At 39.8% G+C, this 12168-nt stretch overlaps 1 protein-coding gene across 12 annotated transcripts in view; it reads right to left on the bottom strand.

The window, feature by feature from the left end:
• Wdr47 (WD repeat domain 47) overlaps positions 1–12168 on the bottom strand; it is a 59065-nt gene that overhangs the window by 36513 nt on the left and 10384 nt on the right. For 5 of the 12 annotated variants that reach the window (XM_036190181.1, XM_036190184.1, XM_036190185.1 and 2 more), the window contains exons 2-5: positions 10732–10898; positions 8409–8492; positions 3536–3641; positions 811–1613 (exon numbers count right to left, since the gene is read on the bottom strand). In XM_036190181.1, the coding sequence (XP_036046074.1) occupies positions 811–1613; positions 3536–3641; positions 8409–8492; positions 10732–10889 (1151 nt within the window). In that variant the 5' untranslated portion in view covers positions 10890–10898. The remainder of the gene's footprint in view (positions 1–810; positions 1614–3535; positions 3642–8408; positions 8493–10731; positions 10899–12168) is intronic. The other 7 variants (XM_036190186.1, XM_036190192.1, XM_036190187.1 and 4 more) reach the window with 3 other exon arrangements.

Genomic DNA, 12168 nt, shown 5'->3' with positions numbered 1-12168 from the left:
CCCATATACTAGGACTATAATCCATTCAGAAAGCAATTGGCTGTCCCCCAAACAGTCTTGCCGTTAGTGCACCACTGGGCACATCTTGCCTGGCAGGTCAGAGTTCACAATGAGATTTTAACCAGCTATAAAGAAAAATGAAATAATGACATCTGCAGGAAAATGCATACACCTGGAAGTGATTGTATTAAGTGAAATAAATCAGACCAGAAAGACAAATACCACACTTTCTATCATACCGAGGACCTATATTTAGGATTGTATTTCTGTGTGTGGTGTATGTTTAGGTCATCAAACTAGAAAAGGGGATCATGACAGGGGAGGAAAGTATCTTTTTATTTTTTGAGAAAGAGTTTCTTTCTGTAACAATCCTGGCTGTCCTGGAACTCACTTTGTAGCCCAGGCTGGCCTCGAACTCACAGAGATCTGCCTGCCTCTGCCTCCCAAGTGCTGGGATTAAAGGCGTGCACCACCACGGCCTGGCAGGAGGAAGGTATCTTAAGGAAGAGGAGAAAAGAGAGAGAAGATGAGGAACCAGTCAGAAGTGGGCAGGGGATGGGCAAGCACAGTGAAGAAGGAGACAAATCAGAACAAAATACTAATCACACACACACACACACACACACACACACACACACACACATATATGAATGCACACCACCATGAAACTCATTACTTTATAATCTAACTTTAAAAATAAACTTAAAATTCTTAAAACTATAAAATGCTGAACACCAAGAGCATTTGCATGCACACACTACAGACTACTTAGAACTGACAATTTCCTAATTCTTATGAGCAAATGCCTACCGTTCAGGAGATTCTTCATAGATACTGTGACATTCTGTATTCTCCAGCATGAGACTTCTGCTAAGGTTTTGTACTCCTGGATAATGGAAGTTAGCAAAGGAGTGTGACATTGGAGAAGTTTTGTTCCCAAGATCTGAGATTCTCTTATCATGACTAGTTAATCCACATGTGAGGCCATCTAAAGCAGGATTCAGGGAGCGAGTCATATAGGCATCAGCTGATTGAGGTCTTCTCATTGGTGATGATGGGTAGGGAGAAAGTTTGCTGATAAGAGGAGTCAAGAGATCAGCATAGGCAGCTTTCGTAGGTTTCAGGAGTTTGTCAACATGAATATTAAGCATTTTCTGTTCAAATGCACAAGAAAAGACTGAAGAAGGGAGATTCTGAAGCCAAGACAATAAACTCAGATCTAAGTCATCACAACCATTGCCACATAAGAGGTCAATGCCAAGAAGTACTTCACTTTCTGTGATTTCTTCACCAGTTGCTTTACTCTGGCAAAACTCTACACAGCATTCATAAAGTAAGCCCTTCATTACGAGCTGGAATAAGCGATTGTTACTTGCTTTAAAACCAGCCTCACTTAGCTTCCTGTCGGCAGGGATGAACTCTGCAACCATGACACAGACCTCTTCAAAGCAGTGAACTCGTGCAGTACTGGGATTCCAGTCCTTAAATTCAGCATGATTGGTCAGACGAGGCAAAGTGAGGAGCAGACAGAGCTTGCTGTAATCATCTTTAGAAGGGCAGTATTCCTCTAGAGCATGTAGACACTGGACAGCTTCTTGCATGGTAAATTCCAACTAAAAGATATAAAGGATGACTATAAAAAGAGGTGAAAGGCAATTATCACCTTAAAATGAAATGTGAAAGCTGAGAGGATAAAAGATAAATTTTGGTGCCAGAGAACATACATATAATTTGTAGAATGTGTAATAATTTTTAATTGCCAATGTTTCTACAACTTAAAAAAATGAAGAATTTGATTATCAAATTAAAATTTTATCTACAAAAATAACATTCTAAATCAATTTAGACTTAATATTCTAATTTTCAACTGTTTGTTCTTTAATTTACTTTCATTTTGATAATGTGGTTAAATGCAGGGCCTCTACATAGCTCAGGCTGGCCTTGAACTCAAGCTCCTCCTGTCTCCTCAGTCTTGTGAATACTGGGATATTCATAATGAATACTGAGAGCCACCATGCCCAGCTAAAAGTGAAAACCAAAGGATGTCAATTATCTGTTTGAAAACATATTTGTTTTATCCCAAATGCAAAAGAGCCATTTTCTTAGTCTCAATTTGTCTTAGAATAAATTCCTATGAGGACAGGAAGTAAAATTGACAAAGGGGGACATTTACAATCGATTACTACTCAACACCAGGGACAGAACAAAAGGAGCTGAGCTGAGATGACTGACAACCATGTGTACACTAACCACTGTCAGCCGCCTTGGGGGCTTGTCCAACCTGCCCCAGGTTGGCTACGAATGCGGCCTAACTCAAAAATGTCAGCTTGCCTTTAATGTTAGCACTCGGAGGCAGAGGCAGGCAGATTTCTTGTGAATTCAAAGCCAGCCTGGTCTACAAAGCAAGTTCCAGGACAGCCAGAGCTGTTACAGAGAAACCCTGTCTCGAAAAACAAAACAACAACAATGAAATGTAAATCAACTTAAAACACTGAGGGTTTTTTTTTCCTTCACTTCAAAGCATTGTAGATGATAACATCACGTCCCAATGTGAAAAGGTTGGACACACCTGATAGAATTTAACTATTTTGGCCTATCTTACATAGAGGGAAATTAGAATACAGATTTAATCAACTATTAGTAACAAACTCAAAACAACCTGAGGTTTTTGACTTGTCCCAATATGTTTTTCCTAGTTGTGGACATCACTATCTGGCAAAAATTGCTCTGTCATGAAAAAATCCCCACTGTAATACCCTTGGGCTTAGCTATGATCTGAGTATCTGTGTTCCCATAGTTTGCTATAGATATACGAGCATTTGCTACACACCATAAGGACACGGGTTCAGATCCTCAGAACCAGGCCAGCAAGATGGCTCAATGGGTAAAAGGGCTTGCTACCAAGCGTGACAAGCTTGAGTTTAATCCCAGATCCACAGTGAGAGAATTGACTCAAATTGTCTTCTGATCTCCACATATGAAGACCACACCCCCCCAACACACACACACACACACACACACACACACACATATATATGTATATGCACCATATGTGTGCTCAGTGCCCTGGGAGGACAGAAGAGGTATTGAATCCCCTGGAACTAGAGTTACAGATGGTCATGAGTCATCATGTAGATGTTAGGAACCAAACTCAGAGGCCCTTTCTTTAAAGAGAGTGACTAGAGAGATGGGCCTATAACCCTTCCCCAGCCCTTGCTCAAGGGAACAAGGCAGAGAGTAACTGAGGACACCCTATGAGGGCCCTGGCCTCTGTGTGTACATACATGAGTACACCTCGCATATACACATACACAAATCTGGTCTGACTTACTTTAAAGGAGAATATACTCTTGAAGCATTCACATAGCATCTTGATTTAAATCACAGAGCAAGTTTAGAAGGACTACAGACTGAAAGTCCTACAACGCAAAACTACAGACCTTGCTTCATCACAGCTCACAGAGCTTTGAAAACTCATGATAATAATATTCTGATTTAGTGAGTAAGTAACTGAAAGCAAGACTAGGGCGCAAACCTTCAGGAATAAAAATCTTACATGCTGGGGCTCATCTTCCGCAGACATCGCATTGTTAACACACAAGGCTTCTAGAAACTTCTGCTTCAGGATAATATAACGAAACCTAAGAGAGAGGGAACATTAAAATGATTAAAATGAATGATACCAGCATGGTCGCATACATCTGTAAACTCGGACTCAGAAGGGTAGACAAGGAGGATGGTGACACTATCTTAAAAGGGCAAAGGATGACAGCAATGGCAAATACTAGAGAAGGCACCTAAGCTTCTGGAACACAACAGGAGAGTTTGTTCTGTGCAGGACTACAGACGGAACCCAGGACTCTGCACATGCCAGGAACACGTTCTTTTGGTTGGTTGGTTGGTTGGTTGGTTGGTTGGTTGGTTGGTTGGTTTTTTCAAGACAGGGTTTCTCTGTGTAACAGTCCTGGTGGTCCTGGAACTTTGTAGACTATCCTCAAACTTACAGAGATCCTGAGTGCTAGGTTTAAAGGCGTATGCCACCACAGCCCGGCACCAGGCACACATTCTATCACTGAGCCAGAGCACCACTGCAGCCATTTTGTTCTACAAATGATCAAATTGGGCCAGCAAGATGGATCCACAGGTAAAGGCACTTGCTACCACACCTGAAGACCTGAGCTTAAGCCCCAAACTCCAACATGGTAGAGAGAGAAAATCAATTGTTTTAAGTTGTCCTCTGATCTCACATATGTACATATATACACATACAATTATATGTTTTTAAAGGCACCAATTATTATTTTAAAAGAAATCTAAAAAACACAATTTTCCAGTAGCCGACAAATGAACTTAGAAGTTACTGTGAGCAAACTGGGATCTGGAGAGACAGCTCAGTAGTTAAGAGCATTTGCTGCTCTTGCAAAGGACCCAGGTTCAGTTCCCAAAAACTACATGAAAGCTCACAACTTCTATAATTCCAGTTCCATGGGATCTGGCACCCTCTTCTGACCTCCACAGGCACCAGATACACACATGGTATATATACATACATGCAGGCAAAACATTCATAAACATAAAACAAAACTCTGAAAGTCTAAAAAAATTTTAATAAAGTAAAACTGCTTATAGAAAATTCTTAAAATATTTCACTAAGCTCCTTATCTCAGTAAAGTCATAGCTGAAATAATTCCAATCACAAAGAAGTGGTATCAATCCCTATGTAGTGAGTTTGAGACCAGCTTCTGTCTCAAAAAACAGCAACAACAAAAAAAAGTATTAAAAAGAGCAAAAAGGAACAGTTCTAACAATATCTTAAAATAATCATAGACTTAAAACTTTTTGGGATTGAACCCAGGGCCTTGCACTTGCTAGGCAAGCGCTCTACCACTGAGCTAAATCCCCAACCCCTAAAACTTTTTTAAAAACAAAAAACAAACAAACAGAAAAATATGTATTGCTGGGTGATGTTAGTGCACACCTTTAATCTCAGCTCTTGGGAGGCAGAGGCAGACAGATCTCTAAATTCAAGGCCAGTCTGGTTTACAAAGTGAGTTCCAGGACAGCCAGGGCTACACAGAGAATCACAGTTCCATCAGTGCTAGGCAGAGAAACCATGTCTCAAAAAACCCAAACAAAACAAATTTATTTACTAATCTGCACGAATGTTTTGCTTGCAATGTATGTATGTGCACCTTATGTATGCCTGGCACCTATGGAGATGGAAGATGGTGGGTTATCAGGAGTGCCTCAAGTAAAGACAGAAGTTGGGAAGCAATAGCAGTTCAGATAAATGAACCTGTAAGAGCAAAGCATTATCAACAATCTATGAGTAAATCAAAATATAAAATTCAACTTCTCTAACTGTAAAGTAGCTCTAGTCTGACTAACCTTTCTGTAGACACTGTTAAGCCCTAGAGAAAAGGCATGCATGCGTATGCAAACACACACACACACACATACACACACACACACACACACACACACACACACACGCACGCACGCACACGCACACGCTCACACACACACACACACACACACACACACACACACACACATGCTCACACACACATTAGAAAACAACCGTTCCCCCTTCTCTCTTTCCACCCTCTGTGTGGTCTCTCTGTCTCTCTTCCTCTCTCTCTGTCTCTGTCTCTGTCTCTCTTTCTCTCTTCCCTCTCCCCCTCTCTCCCAATAAAGCTCTAGAAAGGTTAAAAAAAAAAAAAAGAAAGAAAGAAAGAAAAGAAAAGAAAAAGAACCAAAAGTACAAGCATGGCAGCACAGGCCTTCAGGTCAACACTCAGGAGCCACATGTGGCAGGAAAATTTTGAGTCAAAAGGCTGTCTGGGCTATACAGCAAGACCTTATCTCAAACCAAAAAGAAAGAAAAAAAGGAGTAGAAAGGAAAAAATGAAAACAACTAAAACTCAACATAGAAGTGAATTCTTGAAAAAGAGCACTTTGTGAGTAGGAGTCAAAGGTATAAGAGTTTCCAGCACCCTGGGCTGGAGAAATGGCTCAGAGGTTAAGAGCACCAACTGCTGCTCTTCCAGAGGTCCTGAGTTCAATTCCCAGCATCCACATGGTGGCTCACAACCATCTGTAATGAGATCTGGCGCCTTCTTCTGTGTACAGAATAAATAAATCTTTAAAAAAAAAAAAAAAAAGCGTTTCCAGCACCCTATGGCTGAAAAAATAGTGCAGTGGTTAATAGCATGCACTGCTCTTGCAGAGGACCCAAGTTTGATCCCAGCATCCATGGTGGATGGCTCACAACTGCCTCAAACTCCAGCCCCAGGGGATCCAACATCTCCTTCTGCCCTCCTTGGGTTACCTGCACTCACATGTACATACCTCCACACAGACACACATGCATGGGCATAATTGAAAATAAAATAAATCTTTAGAAAAAAAGTTTCCAGCACTCTAGTTTGATACTGCTAGATCAGACAAAAAAAAAAAATGAGTGAAGAAAGAAAGAAAGAAACAAACAAACGGAAGCCACATTATGAAATGCACTTAAATCTACTGTATAAATTCAAGTGCCTAAATCTATGGCTGTTCCCAAAATGGTTAAGATAAAAGGAAAATGCCAAGGGGCAATGGGAAAACAACAGAGAAAAGGTAAAAGAATCAACAAGAAATTCCACTAGACTCTACCAGAGAAGAGACAAAATTTGCATTGCTTGAATAAAAATGAACACTTTTAAGGCTGTACAGACAGCTCCATGGTTAAGAATGTTTGCTGCTCTTGCCAAAGACCCAAGTTCAGATCCCAGTACCCACACAGAGCAGCTCACAGTTATGTGTACCTCCTGCTCCAGGGGAGCCAACACCTCTGGTACTGGTTGTCAGGCACTGCACTCACAAGCACTTATGCACACAGAGACACACCCACATAGACACATAATTTGAAAGTGTCAAAGTCAACACTTTCAAAGGAAGATGACAGAATTCAAAGTCTCAAAAGCGAATTTACAAAGTGGGAATATGGCTTGGTTATACAGCACTTGCCTAGCATGTGCAGGGCACTGACTTCTGTCCCTAGCATTTGGGGCAGCAGGGGTGGGGGATATATAATAGGGGGCAGAATAGTTTATATAAAATGAATACATTTTTAAGTGAGTTAAAATTAGGGAAAAGGGCCGGGCGGTGGTGGCACACGCCTTTAATCCCAGTACTCGGGAAGCAGAGGCAGAAGGATCTCTGTGAGTTCGAGGCCAGCCTGGGCTACCAAGTGAGTCCCAGGAAAGGCGCAAAGCTACACATGGAAACCCTATCTCAAAAAAAAAAAAAAAAAAAAAAAAAATTGAAACTGAAAAGTATGCTACATGAAATTTAAAATCTCATGCTTATCATTACATAGCTAGTAGAAAAGTTAGTAAACATTAAATAAAAAATAATTCATAAGAACAAAGAGAGACATTTGTTTTAAAAGATTTTAAAAGATGCAGGTGTGGTGGCAAACATCTGCAACCTCAGCAGCTGGAGTGTGGAAGCTGGAAGATTACAAGTCCAGCCCATTCTGAGCTATATAGCAAGACATTGTCTCTGAACAGATTTTTTTCAAGTTGGGGGTAGTAGGCTGGGAATGTGGCTCAGTTGGTAAAGTGTTTGCCTAACATGCACAAAGTCCCAGGTTGAAACCCCATACCTCATTAACTGAGTTTGGTGGTACACACCTGCATAAATCCCAGTACCCAGGAGGTGGAGCCAGGAGGATCTAAGTTCAAGGCCACCTTATAGTATCAAGTTTGAAGCCAATCTGAGACTAATGAGAGAGACCCTGCCTCAAGAGAAAAGAAGTGGGAGTGGGGGGTGGGAGGGAGGCGCAGCTATGGTTTACTAGAGAGCATTTGTTAAATAAGCATGCATGAGGCCCTGTATTCGATCTCTAAAACCACAAATAAAAACTAAACAAAATCCTCAGTCTTGTGGACAAAATTCAATTTCATTTTATATCCCAGAAGGAAAAGACAAAGTAAGAGATACATTTTCAATGAAGTAATGGCTAAAAACACTTCAAATTAGAAGAATATACATATAGTCCCCCAAACTCAGCAAACCCTAAGCAGAAAATATACAACCAACAAACAAACAAATTAAAAAATACTTAAGTGTATCATAATCAAACTGCTAAAAACCAGTGATACTGCTGACTGCTCACTGAACAAAGAGGGCCAAGAGTCAACTTTTGAAAGACGTCTTTGAAGTCTGTGCTGCTATCTCTTTGCATACACACTACTGACTGAGTAAATCTGCATTTCTCACTTGCAAAGACTTGTAACTCATCCTGTGGACCCAGTGTGTGCTGCTTCATAGGAAGGCTACATCTTAAATGTGTTTATTGCTCTGTTTTGATGTCAGGCTGTTACCAATGACAATACTAAAACTTTAAAATAAAATCCTACCTTTTTTTGTCAAATTTTTCCATACATTCTAGAGGCTGAATGAACTGAAGAACTTCATCCCATTGACCATCCAGAATTAGCTGCCTAAATAAAGAAAAACTCAGAATGCTAATCAATTCAGGTCGCACTAACAGATGACGGAGTAGATGACAAAACAGACATTAGAAGCAAACAATGAAATTAACCTCTGATTCCTCAAACACCAGCAGCATTCGTTTACAATAATAACTTCTCAATTTGAATTTACAATGACAGTAAATTCATAAATTTTATTTAAAGAAAACTAACAACCAATCACAATATATGTCACAGTAGTTTTATAAAGGGATGTTTTAATCTTAAAAAGGGAGAAAGGACACAATTTCAAATACATTAACTTAACAAAAAACTTTCTACCCTGTAATTTCTTTCCATTTCACCTCAGACCAACAAAATTCCATCACAAGCCAGCAGGCTCTGGAGAGGACTCGGGCCAGTACTAAATTCCAGAGGTATCAACAATTGAAAGACAAGGGCAAGCCAGGTGTGGGGTGCACACCTTTAATCCCAGCACTTGGGAGCCAGAGGTAGGTGAATCTCTGAGTTTAAGGCCAGCCTGGTCTACAGAGCAAGTTCCAGGACATCCAGGGCTGCACAGAGAAACCCTGTCTCAAAATAAGGGGAGGAGGAGGAGGAGGAAAGAACTTCAGAACTGGTTCCTCACTAGAGCACTAAGTAGGTCCCAGGGGCAAGAGGACCACAACATGGATGCAGGGAAGTACAAGTTTAATAAGCTACAGCTCATATAATAATTTGTGTTCTCCTTTCAGCCCCATGATCATGAATTAGGAACAGTTCATTTCTTTCAAGAATACACAGTCCTTCTCAAGGATATTTGGAATCATTAAAATAGAATATATTTCTATGTGGGAGTTTGGTATTTTCATTTCCATCCAAACCAGTATGGGATAGTCCACTGTGGCAAATATAGCAATTCCTCTTGCCTTGCAAATCTCCCCCTACCGCCCAAGAACTGTGCCCTAGAAAATTAATTCAAGATACAAAAAGGCCCATGTATAAACACTGCTCAGTAGAGTATTTAAGAAAATTAGAAACAATGATCTAAAAATGGGCACAGCATTAAGAAACTAAATTGAAAAGTTTTAACATATATATTTGTAATCACAGAGAGTTCCTGGATCTCACTCAAACTCACACTGCCTCTGCCTCCCAAGTGCTGGGATTAAAGGTGTGAGCCACCACCACCTGGCCTTTTTTTTTTTTTTTTTTTTTTTTTTAAATAGAATCTTGCTATGTAGCTCAGACTGGCCTGGAACTCACTATGTAGATCATTGGTTCTCAACCTGTGGGTCTCAAACCCTTTGTGCGTCACATAACAGGCAGGTATCCTGCATATCAGATATTTACATTACTATTCCTAACAGTAGCACAATTATAGTTATGTAGTGGCAACAAAGTAATGTTATGGTTGGGAGTCACCACAATCTGAGAACTGTAATAAAGGGTTACAGTACTAAGAAGGTTGAGAACCAATAATGAAGACTAACTTAGGCTGGAACTCACAGCACTCTGCCTGCCTCTACCTCTCAAGTGCTGGGATTGAAGGCATACACTGCAATGCCTGGAAAAAATTGCTATTTTTAAAAAATATACACAAGAGGGAATGGAAAGATGGTCCAGTGGTTAAAAGCACTGCCTGTTCTTCTGGAGGACTAGGGTTCAATTCCCAGCACCCACATGGCAGCTAACAGCTATCTCTAACTCCAGTTCCAGGGGATCTGACACCCTCTTCTAGCCTACACGGGTACCAGGCATGCACATGGTACATAGACATACATTCAGGCAAGACACAAATGCACGTAAATAAAGCTGAAATAAAAAATATATATATGTATATATGTATATATATATAATATATGTATATATATTAAAAAACCACAATTGCTTCTAGGTAATGGTATTCTTTATTTTTAATAATGAATATATTTCTATAATGAATGCTTTATTTTGTGGATTCTTTTCTATGCACTCAGTGTGCATATTTTAGAAATGTTTTCTTTACCTTACCAGTGGCTTGGATTTCTTGAATACTTTTTTTAAATGCTACCATACTTTAAGGCCGTGACTCCAAATACTATGCATCTTACTACTGAAAATATTCTACAAATATATTACTGTACATTGTAAATATTCCATTATGAAATAAAAACCAATTATTAAATTACATTTAAAGTCTTTCATGAGCATATTACATATATCACCACATTAATACTCTTCTTTGGAAGAGCTACATGTAAGCCTGGTAGGAATGCCGTTAACATACCTCAGGAAAAGCATATCATCTGAAAACAGGCCATTTATGACTCCACTTTCCTTCTCAAGGGCTAGCATACTAATGTGAAGCTTCTTGGAATTCAAAAAGTCCAAAATCAGCTTAATGATTTCAACCTCCTTCACATTCACTGTTTCTTCTGCCGTCATATTGCTGGCCTAAATAAATAAGAACAATAAAAAAAAGTTAGTTCTATTGCTTTATGTATAGGTGTAATTGCCTAGAAATGACAATGTTGCTTGGGAATTTTAGTACCTGTATTTCAAAGTGAAATTAACTATCAAAACCGAGTCATTCTTTAATGTGTTAAAAATATGGCTCAGATTTTTTTTAAAGTACTAATCTGTGAGAAATACACATTGGAGTGATGGCAGATTAAATGATGAGGTCTAAGGTGCCTCAGAATAATAGCAGTAACAGTATCAGGTGTGTCTGTCGAGTACTCAAGACACTATGCCACAATGCTGTCACCTACAAAGCACATCTCAAGTACACCTCCCCTTCCCCAATGGACTTAACAAAAAAAGTCCTAATTCTAAATTAGTTTACAATTTTGCACGGGGCTAAATTCATATATATCCTAGGAAACATGCAGCCTGTGGATCAAAGGTTGGTCACTCATGAATCACTTTGGAGTTAAACATAATAAGGCTCAACTGAAACATGCAACTTGTTGGTAATTTCAATGTTGTATTGGTAATATCAATTATATTTCAACCTTTAAAATTCCTTCTACTAGATTATATCAGCCATGGGCTTAAAGGAAAACCAAACACTACTGTTACATGCTTAAGGAACACAGCAATAAAATAACTCCTAGCACCAGCCTGCTAAAGATCAGTGTCTGGCTCAGCCATCATCAGAGTTTCCTCTTGCAGGAGAGCAATGCAAAAGATTGCCATGCTAATGGACTTGCTGCAAGAAATACCATCTGATGACTACCAGGGCTATTAGGAAGACCACGGACCAAGACATTCTAACCAAGCTTACAGAACCAAACACAAGCTTGCAGATAATCCAGTTTTGTTCTTCTCAACCTGTTAATTTTTGTCTATTTCTTCATGAAGAGAAATGCAAATGTACCGCCAACCAGAATGTTCTCATCACCAAATAGCATACTGTCTGTTATGCGGAGAAGCTGCATGGATAAGGAGAAGACCGTGTTAAGATAATTACTCAACTAAAAAGAATTTTTTGCAAAGTCTCACATTATAGCTGCAGGCTAACCTGCAACTCATTATGTGGACCAGACTGGCCTTGAACTCACAGAGATCCACCTGCCTCTACTTCCTGAGTGCTGGAATTAAAGGCATGCACCACCATGCTGAACTTATTTATGGTATGAGTGCTTTGCCTGCTTGTTTATCTGTGGACCACGTGCATGCAGTACCTGAGGACGCCAGGAGAGGACATAAGATCCTTTGAACT

This window comes from Onychomys torridus, chromosome 6, assembly GCF_903995425.1.
Source record: "Onychomys torridus chromosome 6, mOncTor1.1, whole genome shotgun sequence".
NCBI classification, from domain to species: Eukaryota; Metazoa; Chordata; class Mammalia; order Rodentia; family Cricetidae; genus Onychomys; species Onychomys torridus.
The sequence above is the reverse complement of the archived record's forward strand: the minus strand, read 5'-3'. Positions and strand labels throughout refer to the sequence as shown.